Here is a 20,353-nt window from a genome sequence, read left to right as displayed (position 1 = left end):
CCTTCCCTTCCCTTTCTTTCTTTCTTTCTTTCTTTCTTTCTCTCCGTGTGCAGGTGTTTTGCCTGTGTGAATGTCTATACACCATGTGCATACCTGGTGCCTGTGGAGGCTAGAAGAGGGTATTGGATTCCCTAGATTTAGAGTTACACACAGTTGTGAGCCACCATTGCTGGGAATTGAACGAGAGTCTTCTGGAAGAGCTAGCAGCAAGTGTTCTTAATTACTGAGCCATGTCTATAGCCACACAACCTTCTTTTAACTCCTGTTTATTTGAAGCTGCCACAATAACAAAAATGTTGCTCTAACAAGATACCTGACACTGTGTATTTCATGAGTCAAATGTCTATTTAGTTCCCTGCTCTGGATATGGGAAGTCTATGATCAGCTATCCCTGTCTCTTCACTCCAGGTGGGGACCCTCCTTGGTTATATCACAACTTGATGGAGAAGCAGAAAGGGATGTGGCTGGGGGTGGAGGGGTTATGTGGGCAAGGGAGCCACACTTTGCAACATGCTCTCAAGGGAGTGTCTGGTGCCTGCTATGCCAACACCAATCCCTTGTAAAGACAGTAGTCTGTAATCTGAGTTTCCTGCTGTGTTGTATCACCTCTTAAAGATTCCATTGCCTCTGCAGCATTTCTCAAGGTCCAAGCTTGACATCTGGGAGCTTTTGGGAAAGCAGTCAAATCATACCTAAACCACAATAAAAAGCATTGTTACAGAGCCAGGGTTTCAAAGCACACCTAATTTAAGATTGTTCATTTATTGTTTTGGGTAGTTACAACTGTCTGACAGAATCTTTGTAATTTTTAGATGCATTGGTCCTCAATGAATACAAAATTCATCAAAGGGTTCATCCAGGGTTTTGATGTTAACCCCAAAGCTTTGCTTATGAAAGCCCTCAGTGTGTTTTGTGTCAGAAGTCAATGTTACGGTAAAAGTAGATGTGGATGACAGAGCAAGCATCGTTGTGGAAGTTTTGGCACAGGAAGCTGTGGAGAAATCTCCAGCTTGATGCTTTCCTCCTGCCCGTGTCATCTGGATGATGATGACCCATGTCATCCTGAAGGTCCTGGTACCATCAGCCAAGCCAATAGTATAGCGCCTGAAGTTACTTCTGCAGATGCAGCACACCCCAGCCACTCATGAAAGGGAGTCAATGCCCACGTCATAGAATTGCACTTCTTTTTCAAAGGAAGATTGTTTAAACTTCATTTGTGAGAAATTTCTAAGGAACATGGTTTATTATATAGTTCATTTAAAATTCATAGGAAACTTTTCTTTTACCCCTGTGCATGCATGTGCATGTGTGTATGTGAATGTATGCCTGCATGTATGTGTGTAAGTGTGTGTATACATGTTTTTGTATATAGGTACCTGAGTGTATAAGTGTGTGTGCACACATATGGAAGCAAGAGGTCAGGCTCAGTGTTATTTCTCATGACATCATTCACCTTGCATTTTGAGTCAAGGTCCCTCAGTGACTTGGGATTCACCCAGTCAGCTAGACTGACTAGCCACAAAGCCCCAGGGTTCTGCCTGTCTCTACCTACATAGCAGCTGGATCCCAGCATGCTCACCGTTATTACTGGGGTGTAGGGAATCAGGTTCAGGTTCTCATGCTCTTGATGCAGGAACTTTCCTGGCTTGGCTCTCTGCCCAGCTCCATAAAGCTTTTATTTCCTGATGATTAAATAGCCTAACATATGTTTGGAACTTGAGTCAGTGTTCAGCACTCATATATGGACACATGTATGTGTGTTTTAACACATGAAGCTTACTCATATGTAGATATGTGTTTTAACACTTAAAATACTCATGTACGTGTGTGAACATGTGTTCTAACACTTAAAGCATCTCTATTTTATAAAATCTAAGTGTTCTACAAATTAGGTTTCTCTTTTTTTACACTTAAGTATTTATCTGTTTGCTGTGTGTGTGTGTATGTCTCTGTGTGGTGGTCAAACAACCTGTTGGAGTTGGGTCTCTTCTTCTGCTGTGTGGTTTCTGGGGACCAGACTCAAGTCATTGAGCTTGGTGGCAAGTACCTTCCCCTGCTGAGCCATCTTGTTGGCCCAAACTGAATTCTTTCAAGAAATCCATAGTATGACAATTTGATACTAGAAGATCAAGGGAAGTGGATGCTCACAGTCATCTATAAGATGGAACACAGGGCCCCCAATGGAGAAGCTAGAGAAAGCACCCAAGGAGCTGAAGGGGTCTGCAACCCTATAGGTGGAACAACAATAGGAACCAACCAGTACCCCCAGAGCTCATGTCTCTAGCTGCATATGTAGCAGAAGATGGCCTATTTGGCCATCACTGGGAAGAGAGGCCCTTTGGTATTGCAAACTTTATATGCCCCAGTACAGGGGAATGCCAGGGCCAGGAAGTGGGAGTGGGTGGGCAGGGGAACAGGACATGGGGGAGGGTATAGGGAACTTTAGGGATAACATTTGAAATGTATATAAAGAAAATATCTAATAAAAAAAGAACAAGGGAAACGATGAGTTAATAAGAAATGATCCTTGATTTTTCATGACCATTAATTGTGAACTTTGACTTGAGGTCCCCAAGTGAAGCATATCTATCTAAAACATCTCACCAATCCCTCCCACAGGAGAGAAATTTCCAAGACCTGATGCAAAGAATGTTAACTAATAAATATTTATGTAGCCTGAAATCACCTTACAAATCTTTGGAAGTAGAAGGAGGAGTAATGTATTCTGAAGTGTTTCCTTGGGGTAGAACATGGAATGGGTTGTTCTGAGATCCAGCGTACCATGGCTTTGTCTGCACATGAAGCACAGGAGCCAAGATTTCTGTGCTTTCTCTGTGTTCTTGCTGACAAGTAACCTGTTCGCATTTCCAGGCACACTCTCCCCGCTGTTCTCAGCCCTCCTTTGGGTAGCAGTGGCGATCTGCACATCTATGCTGTTCTTCTTCTCCAAGCCCGTGGGCATCCGGCCATTCCTCGTGTCTGTCATGCTCAGATCAATATACACCATCGGTTTGGGGCCAACGCTAATACTTCTTGGTGCTGCCAATGTAAGTACACTGCTTATCTTTGTATCTTATGGAATTCAGACATACTAAGTGTAAATATAATCTAGCTGCATGCTTTTATTCTTGTGTACGCAGTGAATTCTGGTTTGCTGTGAATCTCTATCAACAAGAGTATCATTTGTGAATGCTTTAATTTATAGAGAAAGAACAAGAAGATGATGGATACATTGATACCCTTGCTCAGCCTTGCAGCCTGACTCAGTTCTGCTGCTCATCAGTTTTAATGTCCTCTCTGTGTCATACGTGCTATTATTGAAAAACAAAACAAAACAAAAATGACCCAGCTACTGTTAACATGCCCAAGAAGGTTCCAAATCATCCCAAAAGATTAAATTATATTCAACAGAATTCAAAAAGTACCTTCTATCAAGTGACTTAAGAGGGAAAAAAAGACTGTTAGACATAAAGTAAGATGCAAAATTGGGCTCCTTTTATATGAGAAAATCTTCTAAACTTATAAAAGGAACAGGTGAGATTGCTTTCCTTTCCTGCCGAGTTCTAGTATGTTAGAACACGAAAAGAACATTGGACTGTTAGTTCAGTAAGGGTAGAATGAACAGACTGGAAGTATCAGGCCAAGAAGCAATCAAGAGATTTGTAGAAATAACCTAAACAAAAAATCAAACTTTGAAGGGACTCTGTGCCAAATTTATGCAAAGTGTATCTGTAAGGAGATGAAGAAAACATAAATCATCAAATTGGTAAAGATGACAAATGGTCAAAAATCACATGAATATTGTTATAGCTACCTAATTAGTACCTAAAACACTCCCGGTAGCTTTCATTGCAATCTTAACTCAGTCTCCTATGCCCTGATGTCTTAGCTGCGATTACACTACTTTATGTATTTATTGAGGATGGTAGTTGACTGTTATATATCTGGCTTATACAGGGTGTCTATAAATATTTTTGAATAAATCAATTAATCAGTGAATGAATGGATGAGTAGCCAATATTTATTAAAAATAAATAAATTAGTCAACCAACTTTTAAGGATTATCAAGATGAGGCAACATAATCAATTCTGTTTTCTTAGGGTTTCTGACTTTGATTTTTATCACAATTCTTCAAATGTTGGGCATATCCCACAGCTCCCAGTTGTTAGAATATTCAAAACAGCCAACTTCTCAGTTACTGCCAGTGAAGAGGGTTCGAAAAGTATCAAACACATCCTTCTCTAGGTTTCATGGAGACTGGAGCTGTCACACTAATGCATGAGTCCAGTCTTTGCTCATCTCCTGACCTTGTTTCTGTGCAATCTGTTTACTGTACTTCCCTGTCTCAATGGTGCTAAGCATCTCACTCCTCCAGGCTCACTTCCCTCCAGCCCGCCCTTGGCATTGGGACACTCAGAAGTGATTTTCCGATCTGAGTTTATACTGTCTTTGCTTTGAATGTAAGTTGATGTTATCATCATCAAAAAGATAACTAGAGAACCATCATGAATATGTATAAATTTGTCTACACCACTGTCTTAGGCTTAGTTTGCTTCTCTAGAAAGCATACTGAGCGTGAAGTTATATGCTTTGAAGAAGTAAATATTATCCGTAAATTGATCATTGACTTTCAGTAAGGCATTAACCTAAGTGAGAAATAATCCAAGTTTAAGAAAGAGAAGGAAGAGCTAGGCAGAGTTGTGGACAAGATAACAAATATTTGCTGCACCTGTTACATGATACGGTAGACATGTAGAACACCAAGAGTGGAGGGATGCTTATTGCCATCTGGAATGCATGTGCTTTGGCGGGGATGGGGGTAAGGGGAAATATGTAGACAGAGGTAAGGGATAATATTTGAATGTTTAGGCTGATGGTGAACTAAAAACATCTGGTGTTCCTTTCCTGTCTCTTGTAGGACAGTATAATATGATAACTTCCATGAGTTTGGGTAGGAATCATTCAACCATAAAAATAATTATTTTGCCAAAGCCAGGTGCTTATTTAATAGTTTTTTGAGAAAGTATTAAGCATGTAGACATGTCTGTCTTACTAACTCCATGAATTTTCCAGGATTCCAATAGCATAAAGCATGTTATTCAGCCACACACTACCACTACCCTGGGATCATTTAACCAAAGAAAATAATCTATGTTGACTTGAGGCAAATGTAATAATTTAATGAAGTCACTATAATTTAATACTGCTGCAGATGTTAATATAAAAGTTTATATTTATAATTGTATTTGGTAGCACATAGATTAATATAATTAATTTAGTGAATTGTAATCTATTTTCCCTCTTCACATAAATTCATTACACAAGTATCTTGATTTATCTTTACTTATGACAGAGGAAAATTCAAATAAGAACATGAATCTTATTTTTAATACCTTAGGTATTAATATATGAATAATTTAATTTGTACACATACATTTGCATGTCATAACAGGTGATGCTGTGACTTTTAAAAATAATAGATATTAGACATAAAAAAAAAACAAAAGATAATTTGGCCATAACAAGAAGCAGCCAATCTCTGATTACATCCCTCTTGTGAGTGAAAGTGTAGTGTGAACAACTGGACAACCCTCATCTGGCTGCTGAGGTTAGTTGAAAATCTTGGTGTGGAAAATCCAGAAAAGATCAGTTACTATTATACACTGGTAATAATGTCTCTCATGTACTGTATCTGAGTATCTGATATTCAAACCACTAATTAATCAGAAAGTGTTGCCACCATGATGTGTTTGTGTCTTAGCAATTAATCAGAAAGTGTTGCCACCATGATGTGTTTGTGTCTTAGCTCTCATAGTAACTTGTTTCTAGACACTGTCCCTCAGTGTTAAGCAAATATGAACAGTTTTACAGGAAAGAATCATAATAGAGGTAAGACCTTAGTATTTATTGGATTTTAGTTTATTATGATAAAATTTAATTTATTTGCAGAGCCTGAAATATGCCTAGATTTCAGTTAGATTTTCCCATCACATGTGTCTCAGTGATTCTGAGTGTTGCAACATACATGTTACACAATTACACAGTTTTCTTCTCATGCACAATGTGATAACCTTAGCTCCTGTTGATATAAATTAACATTTTGAGAACTACAGGGTCCGTGTGTAAACCTGGGGCACTCACCATTTGGTTACATCACTGAACATATTGCAAGCCTCATGTACACAGGGTTAGCATCTCCTGTTGGTTAAAGAGGTTTCTGATGCTTTATATGAATGCTACATCCTCCTTAACCACTCCACCCATCTTTGCAGCTTAGATTCTTTGTAAGAAAGAACACAGTAAATATAACTAAAGGTTTTTCTTCTGATGCTAGGAACTGAATCCTGGGCAATATACTACACAAGTACTCTACCATAGAGCTATACCCCAAGTCCACATAAAATACCCTTTAGCAACATCTGAAGGCTTACTACCTCTGGTATTTTTGCCCTTTCTAATAATGTCTGGGAAACTCTGGTTCAATCAATGCACTAGCCTTTCTCACAGTTATTTTAATGTGGAAATGCTATAATTTGTTCTACCTGCTTTGCACAGAGGAAAACCAAATGAGCCTTTGTTTTGTTTTGTTTTTTGTTTTGTTTTGTGTTTAGAACCAGGCCACTAACAGCCACCACAGTGCTTAGCAGAATGGTATGGTGTTCTTAGCTGTGTATCTGCAATTTTATGGGTGACTGCATGCCACTGTTAATTTGTAGGGCTGAGTCCTGTGATGCCTTCTCTAAACACAGAAGCCCCATTACATATTCTGGACCAAAACGTTCCTTTCACATTCTGTCTTTGAGATGCACACACAATGTTTTGTTCGATGTGGTCACTGGATGTCACTCTTGCTGTAACACAGTTCTCAACATACAAATCTTCTCCAAAGCTGAGTTGAACATCCTGAGCGGTGCTGGTCACGCTGCCTGTGTTTACTACACTGTCCTGCTGGCAGTTAAGATTTCCACGGTGATATTTGACTGCGTGTAAATTTTGCTTTCTATACTGACCTTAAGATTTTATCCTGCCTAAGATGTGATACCATTGACATGGAGATTATGGAGTTAAATCATCTTATTTTTTGGTGAAATGGTTGGTTTCCACAGTTGATGAAAATGTGGATATTATTAGAGACAGTGAGTTTAGTTTTACCTTTTCAATACCTCAGCACTTTACAGTTTATTCTTGGAAAATAGATCACGTTTTCCCATCGTAACAAATTAGATATTCTGATCAGGGACAGAGTCCTGAATGAGACCAAAGGAACAACACAAATACCAACACAAAGCAGTGGTCAATTTCTGTGACCACATAAAACAGTGAAAAGGGACAAAAGTTATGGAGCCAGGAGGCATCTTTAGATGGATTGGCTCTGGGCAGGAGGTATGACTCACCATTAAGAACCCTTGCTGTCTTTTCAGAAGACCCAGCTCAGTTAGTTCCCAGCACCAAAGTCATGAAGTTCTCAGCTCTCTGAAACTCCAGATCCAGGTGTCCATCACCCTCTTCTGGCCTCCAAAGGCACTGCCCATACTTGGGTATGCTCAAACATCCATATGAATAAATAATAAATCTTAATGATTAACTTCTAGACTCATCTGTACAGATGTGAACAAAATCCTCTAGAAACAGAGGGTTGTGTCAAGAATGAAGTTAGTGCTCTGGGCCATGTGAATTCCATCTTTGCACTTTATCACACCCTGAAAATCCTGCAAAGATGTGTCTACCAGTTGTGAGGACATACGAAGAGACTACATAACTGTGTGGTTTATTTATTTGGATGCAGTCAATGCTTGCCCTTTACCAGACACTAACTCATGAGCAAACATTGATTTCACCTTTGCTGTGACAAGAACTCTTGGTAAACTGTTTGGGTAGTGTGCTACTTTTCAAAGACCCTGAGAGCTTGCGTGGAGCTGTTTCTCCATCCTTCTATCCTCTTCATTATCATTCAGGTCACCCCCAAAGGTGACACTGCATGCAGCTCTGAGGAATAAATGAAAAAGGAAGCAGAGTGGGGCAAGTTATGGCATGCTGTGGCGTTGCTGTTTCAAGGCTGGATCCACTGGCTCAGCAGGGCATGGCCCTGTAGCCATGTCTTCACACCATTGCTTAGCATGGCCTATGGGGAAGCTTGCCACAGAACTGACTGGCTGCATCATGGTATCCACACAGAAGGCCTGGTTAAATGTTGTCCATGAAGTGATGACATGAACAGGGAGAATGTGTCTGTAGCTTGTTGTTCTTCTATAAACAGCCCCAGCCCTCATGGAAAGTACTACATAAAAGATTTACAAATTTCTTCCTGTCATAGAAAGCAGGATTCCAGCCCTTTCATATATGAATATATAATTCTGGCATTTGTTTGTCTTTGGCTTGAATGTCTTAAACACAATGACTGCGCCCATCTCAGAACTCAATGTGAACACTTGGAAGCCACTGCTCCTGTCAACCCCAACCCACTTCCATATATCTCTAGAGAACAGAAACATATGCACCCAGATATGGGTCAAGGGTCATGCAATGCCCCCACTGCAAACAAGCAAAGCAAGTCTTTTTATTTTTCATACTAATATGGCCAAGTCCCATTCAGGCAGAAATGCATCCTGTCTTTTACATTATCCAACTAAAATGTATTGACCATTTTGAGAATTTAGTTTAGTCTGTTACTCTCTGGCATGTCCACTTTATAAATAGTTTTTCTGCCTATTTTTTGTAACTCATCTTAGTTGGGAAATGACATGTGAACCATATGTCTGTGTCATATAATTTATCCTTGTGAAGAGATGATTTTTAGTTCTAGTTTTGTAGAATCTCTTTCTACATCACATTGATGGACCAGGGTAGGTGAGTTGACATAGGCATTTGTGTAAATTTGAACAGGGTCACTCAAAAGTCGTCCAGAGGAAGGGTTTGACATTGCTTTTCCAGACACACATTCTTACCTTGGCTGTGCATTCAACTTGTCAGACACTGGACCTTTGTCATGGATCCATTGCTTTTTCAGCAGTTTTCTCTAGTATCTGACTTGCTCTTGAGCAGTCATTACGAAGTCTCCATCATATCTCAGCTCTACTGAGTGAGAATGGAAATGGCTGACCAGTAAAATAAGGCTTCCACTTGACGTCTGCTGAAGCTGTTGGCACGAAGGTGAAAGGGGTTTGAGGTGATTGATAATTGAGATTATTACTGATTATTGAGATTATTATTGATTATCAAGAGGATGGACAGTTATCTGGGGAAATGTAGGAAAAGATTCTGCCTATAGTGGCTGGCTGTGTTGTTGGTATGATTGGACCATCACAACATGACATGCAGTAATTACCAGTTTTTCTTTTTTTTCTTTTTTTCTTTTTTTTTTTTTTTTGGTTTTTTTCGAGACAGGGTTTCTCTGTATAGCTCTGGCTGTCCTGGAACTCACTTTGTAGACCAGGCTGGCCTCGAACTTACCTGCATTGATTCAGACTTTAGGACATTGATGGAAAAGATTTCATACTCTCTCAAGTTTGATAAGATATATATGTGTGCATGTATATAATGTACATAAAAATCAAGTATTACAAAGACTACCCTATCTTCGAAAGGCATAAATATAGAAACATTGTCATAGGTATCTGAGGAGCATTTGAAGAGTCATGGCAGTAATCGCTGTGAATGTTTGGCGTTATCTAGCCTATGAAGGGGTCTGTGAGACCTTGGATGGCAGTTTTTCAGAAACTGTTGGGCTTCCCATGGCAAGAACTAGTTAATCCAGGAATAAGGAAGAGCCAGGTTTACACTCAGTCTGTGTTGCTGGCATTCTCTGCTCTGAGAGCCTCAAGGGAACCAGTTGTGTGTGTGCTTGTTTAGATGTGCATTTGTGAACTACCTGAAAACCAACGCAGGAGGTCACAGAGAAATGAAGTCAAAGACTTGGGAATATTGTGTCTTGTTCTGTAAATGAGCTTGAAGCACTAAAATCCTACCTTCTTCCCCCCACTTTAGCTATGTAATAAAATCGTGTTCCTGGTGAGTTTTGTGGGAAACCGAGGCACATTCACCAGAGGCTACCGAGCAGTCATTCTGGACATGGCCTTTCTTTATCATGTGGCCTATGTCTTGGTTTGCATGCTTGGCCTCTTTGTCCACGAGTTCTTCTACAGCTTCCTGGTGAGTACTGCCTTATAGATGATCATTGCCAAGCCCGGGATGCAGCCTCGGACACCTTAGCCTTTGGCATTTTGTTAGTTTTTTAAGCAAGCATAAGTTATGCTATTTTTGGAATTTCTTAGGAGAAGTATGTATCATCATTTTTAGCCTTTTTTTGGGTGGGGAAGCACATAGGTGGTGGAGTTTGATTTCCCTATGAGAAGCAATCAGCCTCCCTCGCTCTTCTCTTGACCCAGGCTTCATAACATGAGCTGCTTTGGATTTTTAGCCAGGTACTAAATCCTTTAATTCACTGATTATCTGGGTGCATGGGAGACAAATAAGGATGTGTTATATTTTGTGTATAATATCAAATGTTACATTAATCATTACAATGACAGGCAAGCAAAATGAAAAGGAACGAAAGCTAACCTAGCAAAATATCAAGCTGTTTAAGTCACCATTGATAGCTTCTGTCATTATTAGCTTGTGTCATCATTATGTCATCATTGTTTTAGCTTATGTCATCATCATTAGCTTAAGCTTAGCTGTGCATATTTAAATCTTTAGACAGTTTTCTTTTCAGATTCTTTTGTTTTTTTTTCTGAGATGACTTGCTTCACTATGTAGCCCAGGCTGGCCTCTAGCTCCCAATCCTGCCTCAGTCTCCTCAATGTTGGGCTAGTGCCTGTGCATGACCACACCCAATTTCACATCCTTCTCATCATCCCCAAATGCCATTTCCATTTTTCATTTACTTCCCTGTAGTCATGAATGAGGAAAGGAGTTGGTATGAAAATGCAGTAAAGCTTGAATTTGTGAGGGATGTTTGGGTGTCAGTCCTCGCCCGCCCCCTTGTCTGAGGCGGAGTTTCTTGTTTCGTCACTATGGACACCATGTGCTCTGGCCACTGATGAGTTAAAATAAAACCCCCTCATGTCAACCGAAGTGGTAAAAAAACACGGGAGAAGCCAGAACATTGACAGTTTTAAGGTTGCATTTACGGTAATTAATTCATCTTTATCAAAGAATATTGACTTCGACTCTGACAATAGCTGCACTTCCCCAGAGAGAAACAGATAGCAAAGTAGTGACTTTTTAAAGAACGTCACTCATCAAATGCTGTGTCCCAAACACAGGCTGTGTAAAGCAGTGATTGACAGTGGGAAGTAATTGCGTAACACAGCAAACTAAGAGCTTGAGGAGGAAACGCAGTGCCTCACTGACCTGGCCAGCCTGACCACAGGTTCTAGCTATCATCTCCAGAAAGCAAGACATGAGTCCCCAGCCTCTCAGTCTTGAAGATAGGATTAATTCCAAACATTCTGAAAATGAATATAGCTTTATTTCTTTTAACTAGATCTCATTCACTTGCTAATTCGTAATTTCAGTTTTTTAATGTAGCAATATATAATAAAATGGTTCTCAACACTGGCTGCAGACAGAAGCCATGTGCTTGAGTTTTGATTAGTGAGTAGATTGCCTCCCATTAAAGACGGATAATAAAGGGTTAGAGGAAGGGAATTGGCAAAACTGTTACTTTTTTGTTTGTGGCTCTGCTTTCAAAGGTATAAACGGACACGGGTTTGTATCCTCATTTGTTTATCCTTTTAGTAAGGAAGAGGGTCCGCATTTCCCAAATATTTTAGATTCAGATATTTTCTATGGCACAGGCTCATAAAATTTCTCTTCGTTTCACTTTCAGCTCCTTGAATGAACAGTAAATTTAATGAATTTGCCAACTGTCCATAAACTACATGGGCCTAAGATTATAAATTCTCTAAATTCAAAGGAGATTGAGTGTGCAGTTCTGCAGGGTCCCAGCAAAGCGTGTAACACCGATTATGAAGCCAACGTATGCACATTACATGCTACCAGAGCTGTCTTCACTGAAACTGTACCTTCTTGTTTTCCAGCTCAGTGGTTGGTGGGCTGTGACCCCCGCATATCAGATATTTACATTACGATTCATAACAGTAGCAAAATTACAGTTATAAAGCAGCAACTGGATAATTTTATGGTTGGGGTCACCACCCCATGAGGAGCTGTATTAAAGGGTCACAGCATTAGGAAGGTTGAGAACCACTGTTCTAACTCAACTCTTTGGGTTTATTGTAAAATGTTATTTGTTTGAAGGTTATTTTTTAAATTATTATTATTTCTGTAGCTTTTCGATTTGGTATATAGAGAAGAGACCCTGCTGAACGTCATCAAAAGCGTCACACGGAACGGCCGCTCCATCATCCTGACCGCGGTCTTGGCTCTTATCTTGGTCTACCTGTTCTCCATCATCGGCTTCCTTTTCTTAAAGGACGACTTCACCATGGAGGTGGACAGACTGAAAAACAGAACTCCAGTCACAGGTAGCCTCCCTAAGCTCAGAGCTCTTCCCTGCCGTTGTAACTTGTCCACCCCTTGTTGGTGGGATTTCGGACAATCTGAGATAAAGTTTTCACTTTTGAATTCTGGTCTTGTTTACCGCTGCTGTGGTTTGAGGGCCGGGCGTCCTCCTCACCTCCCGGGTTTGAACATCTGGTCCGCACGTGCTGGCCCTGACTTAGCCTGTGGAGCCTTGCAGAGGAAGTGATTGACTGGGGTGGGCCCTGCGGTTGGGTAGTCTGGCCTCACTTCCGGTCTGCTGTCCACTTCCTGGCAGCTACCACACTGTGACCGGCTGCCTCTGTGCTGCCTTGGCTGCTGCCTTGTGGCTCTGTATCACTTTGTACTGTTAGCCAAAATAAACTGCTCGTTTCTTCCTCCAGTTGCTCATTGTTAGGTGTTTGATCCCAGCAATGATTAAAGTAACTAATACAGCATGTAAGAGCCGAGGATTTGAAATACTTTAGCCTGCACACTATCAAGAGTGGTTGGGAAATACTCAGGAGACATCATCTGTGCTCCATCTTACAGGGTTTCGTAATGCTGAGTGTACAGCAGGAGGCAGCGGCAGCTTTGCTGCAGGAGACTCGAGGATTCTCTTGTTCCTCTTCTTTCCGTTTCCCCAAAGGACCTCAGAGCTGCCACTCGACCATTATCCCACAGGCATTGCATTATATTCAAATAACTTAAAATGATAAATGCTTTGATAAATGGTGATCATCAGGCAGTACTAAGTGTGTTTGAGCAGATGAACATCAGAGCTGTGCTTAAAGGACCCCAGTCTTCAGTGATGTTTGCCACCAGATCGCTTAGACAGCACCCAGTGTTCTCACTGAGAGGCCTTGGCACGAGGAGCTGGCCTCCCCTGTTGTCACTGTTCTTTGCTTCTCACCTGGCATATATGCCCTTGTTGCTGGACTAATCCCTTTCTTAACCTTTCCCCTGGTTTGCTTGATAGAAACCATGATTGTGCTGTTTTCTTGCTTTCACGAACTACTGTTTATAGAGATGGGAAATCACAAAAAGACATCACTTTCTCTCTCAAACCATTGAGATTTAATTAGTGGAAACATATGCAGTGTCCTGTCTTTCCTTTAGCACGTAATCCTTAATTACAAAATTGACAGTGTATGGTAATGTCTTTAATAAGATTATGGAATGACTAAGCAGGGGCTGGTCATGTATTAGTGAGTCTAAATGGCCTGCACAAGCCGCAGAAACATCAGCTTTATGCATTTTAAACTACAACACTGGGAGATACTCTTGAACTCCACGCCGAGTATTAATTAGACTTAGTTCTTGGGAATGTGAATGCTGTTGTTGCTTCATAGGCTTTCTCTAGAGTTTCACACGCATGCTGCCAGCTTTCCATCTCTTGTAACAAAAAGCCCAAGAAAATAACTTTAATACAAGGAAATGACTTATTTTGGCAGCTCATGTTTTCAGTTAATGGTCATTTAGCCTCAACACCTGAGACCTATGGCGAGACAGAATATTGTGGTTGATCGAAGATTCTCACCTGTGGTGACTTTGAGGAAGAGGGAGAAGGAGAAGGTTCCTGACACCCCTTCAAGGATACAGCCAGAGCGACCCCTCACTCCACACTAGGCCTCACCTCTCAAAAGATCTGATAGCTCCCTTGGATGGTGACCTAGGCCTCGTTTTTTTATGGCCTTTGAGGGACACTGAAGTCGCAAATCATTATTACATTCCACTTCCTGTGTGTGGAGGAAAGGCGCCTTTGTAAGGCCCAGATCTCGGTTCTTTCTAAACTCCTTAGGAACCGTCTAACCTCAGCACTGTACGAGCCTCAAATTTTAATTCCTTGCTAGATTAGAGGCCTGGCCACAGTTTTGTTCAGTGGAGAAACAGAGCATTAAAACTTACAGAACAAAAATGTACAGTAGGGGCTGTTTTTCCAATTCTATGGTGACTATTTTACGTTCTTGGATGATGAAGTAGGTGCTTTATTATGAATGTACATTCTTTAGAAACAGGAAAAATGCAGTATAAAACACTAAAGCTAAAATTTCAAGCTCTTTCTTTACTGAAAATACATATGCATAATTTTATAGAAATCAGTCAAAGAAAACTTTTGTAAGTACTATGAAAGTGCAGCACATAGGGACAGCCAGCAGACTTAAATCCCTTATGCTCCATGGGTTGGAATAGTTTGTTTCATAGCTTAAGAGCCTAGAAAAAAAATCTTGGTTGCCATATTTTAAATTTCATTTCTAACACATCGTAATAGCATCTGTCTTAATAGCATCTGCTTTCTGTTGCTATAACAGATTACCGGAGACCTTGTGGCTTATAAAGAATAGATGGTGGTGCACACCTTTAATCCCAGCACTCGGGAGGCAGAGGCAGGCGGATTTCTGAGTTCGAGGCCAGCCTGGTCTACAAAGTTCCAGGACAGCCAGGGCTATACACAGAAACCCTGTCTCAAAAAACCAAAAAAAAAAAAAAAAAAAAAAAGAATAGCTGTTTATTTAGTTCATGGTTCCAGAAGCTGGGGGGAAGTCTAAAAGCATAGCACTTTAATCTACTTGGCATCTGAAAAGACTGTTCTGGTGATGATGACAGCATGGGGTGGGCATACACACACTCACACACACACACACACACAAACATGCGCACACGTGCCAGTGAGCAGAGGCCAGCTAGACTTTATGATGAACCCACGATAAGCCAGTAAGGCACGAGTGCGTGAATCCAAGCATGAGGAGAGAGCCCCCATGTCTTGTCACCCCTTAAAGGCTGCCCCTGATTCTACCCCCAGATACTTCACAACCAGGCTTCCACAACTGTGTTTTGGTGGAAGTATCTGGACTACACTGGATCTCGGTTGGCACATGGCTTCTTTATTCTTTGCCTTTTGGGCACTGTCGCTCACAAAGCTGCTCAGCTTTGTGAAATTATTGAGGCTAGCACACTCCAGCAGTGGGAGCCATTTGGGTTGCAGATCAGAAACCCCACAGACGGGGAGGTGGCGAGTCAGAGCTGGGCTGTATGTAAGTGCCTCGGAGAGCTGGGGAGAGTGGAGGACACGTGCCTCGAAGGTACCCACAGGTATCCTTGGAGATTTAGGAGTGTGTGGATCTCTCCTCTGGACCTACCATCTGCTGCTAAGTAGTCAGGAAGCTGCCACTCCAGCACGGCCAGAGCAGTGTCATGGGAAAGCACATGGAAGGAAAGGTCCCTTGACAAATGAAGTACACAGCACTTGTCACACCTGCCCCTCCCCCATTCTCATCTACCCAGAGTCAAGAGAACTTGCCTTCCTGGCTTTTCCACCTATGATTTCCCTCCTCCCAATCCCAAACTGACATTCCAACCACAGCTCTGAAGACCCACACCACCTGTGGGTTGCTTGGCGGAGAACACTGGACTAGAGGCTTGTGAGACTCAGCCTGGTATGTCCATTGGTGCCCTTCGGTCCTATGAATCCCACCCCGGTAACCCCCTGGGTTCCCTGCTTCATATTCATGTTCATAAACCCTGTGGCTGCATTATGAGTCCTTCTGCAAAAAGCTCTTTTCTTTCTCCTCTAGGTCTTGCGTCCCCCTCTTCGACTGTATTATTTTGTGTTAACTTTTCTCCATCTGTCAGCTCCTGTTACATCTCTGCTTTTTCATATCCTGTCAGTTCTCCAAAGCCTTGGACTCTGAGCTGTCAGAGCCTGTATCAAGCACTAAGGGAATGCCACCAGGGGACACTCAGAACTCCATCTCTGTCCCTCTCTGACCACCAGCGGTGCGCTCTTGCCCATATCACTGCCAATGATAACACTCTTTCTCTATGATGTCGCAGCACAATGTATGGCAGCTGCTGCCTCCCTAGCCTTCCCATTCCTCACATCTCCTTGTGACCCCAGCTCATGTTTGTAACTTTTCCTTCAATCCTCTCAGTGTATGAGTCGAACTTTCAAGTCAAACTTTGTTTAGTACAAATCGAAAGGTCATTATCTTCTCGCCAGAGAAGCCACTGAAAGAGGGGTTCCTGGGGACTCAGGAAGAACAGGGACCTGGAGTCTTTTATCCTTGGGCTGTTTGAAGCCTTTTTTTCTCTGGGGCCATACTTCATAGAGAGAACTGCCCACCCAAGGTCCTTTCCTCAGCCACAGGGCTGGTAGTGTGAGCTACAGAATGCTCACTGCCCTGGGGAGGGAACAGTCCTGGCATTCCGGTCAGAACCTTGAACCCAGAACCCTGAATACACCTGGCCATAGAAATATTAGTACTGGTGGAGGCTTAGGTCAATGGTATTATTACTACTTTATCACAGCCACTAAAAGAATGGAGCTTTTTGCACATTGGCGATGGATCTATTCCTTATTTATAAAATTGCTTTAGCAGGCAAAACTGTGCTCAGATCTCCAGGCTAACGTTACCAAAATGAAGTTCAGTTGAATACCCTGGACTCATATGCCACTGTGGCTACGTTCATTTGGTCACGTATGGACATGCTCTATGTTCTTCCAGGTAATCACGGGGTTCCCACTATGACCTTATCTTCCATGATGGAAACCTGCCAGAAGGAAAACTGCTCACCCACGATCCCCTCTTCCAACACAGGTATGTACTGGAAACCAGTTTCTTTGGTGCACAATAAGGTATGTTGTTGTGTTTGTGAGAGTTGATCTTGGAATTTCATGTGCTGAACTAGAAGAACAGAAGGTAAATGACCAACATAATTCAAGCTAGAGAAAGGATAGCTCTACACTTGTTATTCTGAACTCTCCTGCTCCCCACAATGTTTCTGTTCACCTGAATCTGATAGATTCATTGTATGTAATGTGCTGTCCCAAACAGCAGCCCACGTGAAGGGGTTTTCTTCTGATTACTTGACTTCTAACAAGGGATGAGAAAAACATGAGTTCTGCACTCTAGAAACTTGGCTATAACCCTGACCTGTCACATTTTCAGCTTATGGTGTCCATGTTTTCAGAACTATGTCTAGATAGCTGATTGACAGAAAAATGAATGAACAAAGTCTCCTTCCCTTCTGAGGAGCAAACAGACACATAAAAATAACTTTGGCTCTAAACTGTTATCTTAAGATGTAGCAAGATGGGCTGGAGAGATGGCTCAGTGGTTGAGAGCACTGACTGCTCTTCCAGAGGTCCTGAGTTCAATTCTCAGCAGCCACATGGTGACTCACAACCATCTGTAAGGAGATCTGATGCCCTCTTCTGGTGTGTCTAAAGACAGCAACAGTGTATTCATGCATATAAATAAACAAATCTTACCAAAAAAAGATGTAGCAAGAATCTGGGAACATGGCATGTATGATGTTTCCAAAATTATAGGAAAAAATAATGTATCTCTGGAAGTGGGGAATGAAATTGGAACCAGGTCTTTAACTGGAGGTAAGGACAGGGCAAGTGCTCTACCCATGCACTACAGCCAGCCTTGAAGACTGCAGATATTTATGTAACTTAAAAGTTGACATAGCTAAAGAAGAGTGGAGTCAGATGATGGCAAAATGGACTCAGAGCAGATGAGGCAAATGAAGTCATAGGCTGTGAGAGGATACAATGTGCTTGCTCAAGGATACTTGCAGGCTCACACTGATGTAGCACCTTCTCTCCTAGGATACAATGTGCTTGCTCAAGGATGCTTGCAGGCTCACGCTGATGTAGCACCTTCCTCTAGGATGCAGTGTGTTAGCTCAAGAATGCCTTCAGGCTCATACTAATATAGCACCTTCTCTAATAGGATGCAGCCTGCTTGTTTAAGGATGCTTACTTACAGGCTCACAGTGATGTAGCGCCCTCTACCCTGGTCACGTTTGCCTTGAGATGTTGGATTGTTGGTCAGGGATGAGTTGTCCCTTCCACTTACTAAATACCTCATGATGTCTGACCTAGAGAGAGAATTGAACACTTTTATTTGTTCCATCCAGTGCTCAACAGGTATGGGTACTTGAAATGCTTCCAGCGAGCTCCTTTTACCATACTTCCTGTCAACGCTCAGTAAGATCCAGCTCTTCTTGGCTTACATGGTGTTACCGAGCACCCACTCTCTAAAGCTGTATAACATGTTCCCTGGTTTAAACACCTCAGATCTCTCCATCTTTCTCCACAAATCACAGCAGAGGCTCTTGACCTCTTACTCCTGGGCAAACTGCTGATCCCTGCTTTAAGATTTACATTTGTTTGTTTTCTATTTCCATATATGGCATATGTGTGAGCATATGCAGAGGCCGGAAGAGAGTGTCACATGCCTTGACTTGGAGTTACAGGCAGTTGTGAACTGCTTGCGGAGCGTGGTAGGAATTGAACCCAGATCTTCGGCAATGACAGTATGTGCCCTTAACCACTGAGCCATCTCTCCCAGCCCACCTCACACTTTTGATCTGCATTTGGCTGACTGTTGGCAAAAATGATATTCTTTGATGATGGTCTAACTGATATTCAACAAATATCTGCCGTGGGCTCAGACGTTAGGGAGTTTGGGATCTCACAGATGAAGCCATACATTTATTTCTATGTATCTCTACCAACCCATGATGTGGGGGTATAACAGATCCTTCTGTGAGTATATTAGGACCCACTGGTCTCCAGGTTTCAGCATCCTTCCATTGTGTTGAACCCTTATTCTGTTCTTCCCTGCCAGGTCATCTTGGCTTTGGCAAGCCCCAGGTCCGAGTGTAGAGAACCCCACTCACCATTGTCCTCCCTCAGCTCTTGACCTAGGATTGTTCCACCATCCCTAACTTGTTGAAGGAAGAGATACAACACAAGGCAGGAGTGACCCAAAGACCCCAGGAAGCTTCATCTACATCCTTACACGTTAAACACAGTCCAGCTTCTGCTCTGGCTGTTTCCACAGAGATGCTGGGAATACTGCAAAGGAAATCTGGAAACACTCGGATGGTCACTGTCCTGTTTTATGAAATTCTTCAGCTACCTAGAAATATGTCATAAATGGGACTGGACAAGTGGCTCAGTCAGTAGAGCACTCGCTGTGCAAGCATGAGGTTATGATTTCAATTCCCAGCTAGGAGTAACTGAGACAGACAATCACGATTGGCCTCTAGTTTCCACACTCATGATACACACACACACACAGAGAGAGAGAGAGAGAGAGAGGGAGGGAGGGAGAGGTCTCTAATAAACTGTCATTCAATGTGTGTTCTCTTTCTATATATTTTTTTAATCAGAAAACTCCCTGTGAAAGCTTACTAGCCAGGGAACACAGTGCCAGCTTGTCCCCAGTTCCAGGTCTGTCTGTGCTGCTGCCCCCTGCCTAGTATCCTGTCAAGGACCCACTTGAGTATCTCCTGGTTGCATCAGAGTTATTTGTCAGCAGTTTTCAGAGTCTGTCTCCATCTCAGGTCCCTGTACCTTCCTTTTCTAAGGACAAATAGGCACAGTTTTTCACCCCAAATGCAGCTCCCTCCCCCCAGGTCTCTGTCATTTGGGGTACAGAGGTGGTAGCACTGTGTGAATCTTGTAGAGAAAGATGCCAGAGTAGGGAGGAAACGTGGGGGCTGAGTTCTGGCCCAGGAGGTGTTGGAGACAGTACTGAAGCTAGAGGGGTAGGGTGAGCTTTCCTAATGGGGAAAACCCCCAACCTGACCAAAAAACATGGAAAGGCCACACCAATATCCATATGCATTGACATTCGTATTAAAACTGATTTAAATGAAATTTCCTTGGGAACTCTCTGAATTTGACTTTTGTTTCCATAATTTAAGGGTTCTTTTGTTGTTTGTTTGTGTTTGTTTTTTAAGTAGGTGTCTTAGTCAGGGTTTCTATTCCTGCACAAACATCATGACCAAGAAGCAAGTTGGGGAGGAAAGGGTTTATTCGGCTTACACTTCCATGCTGCTGTTCAT

General features: G+C 42.1%; 1 protein-coding gene across 1 annotated transcript in view; it reads left to right on the top strand.

The window, feature by feature from the left end:
- Itpr2 (inositol 1,4,5-trisphosphate receptor type 2) overlaps positions 1 to 20,353 on the top strand; it is a 394,656-nt gene that overhangs the window by 316,698 nt on the left and 57,605 nt on the right. Inside the window, exons 49-52 of the mRNA XM_029478274.1 lie at positions 2,872 to 3,047; positions 9,986 to 10,150; positions 12,297 to 12,492; positions 16,993 to 17,085. Coding sequence (XP_029334134.1) covers positions 2,872 to 3,047; positions 9,986 to 10,150; positions 12,297 to 12,492; positions 16,993 to 17,085 — 630 coding nt within the window. The remainder of the gene's footprint in view (positions 1 to 2,871; positions 3,048 to 9,985; positions 10,151 to 12,296; positions 12,493 to 16,992; positions 17,086 to 20,353) is intronic.

Source organism: Mus caroli, chromosome 6, assembly GCF_900094665.2.
Source record: "Mus caroli chromosome 6, CAROLI_EIJ_v1.1, whole genome shotgun sequence".
Lineage (NCBI taxonomy): Eukaryota > Metazoa > Chordata > Mammalia > Rodentia > Muridae > Mus > Mus caroli.
This window is presented reverse-complemented; position numbering and strand designations above follow the sequence as displayed.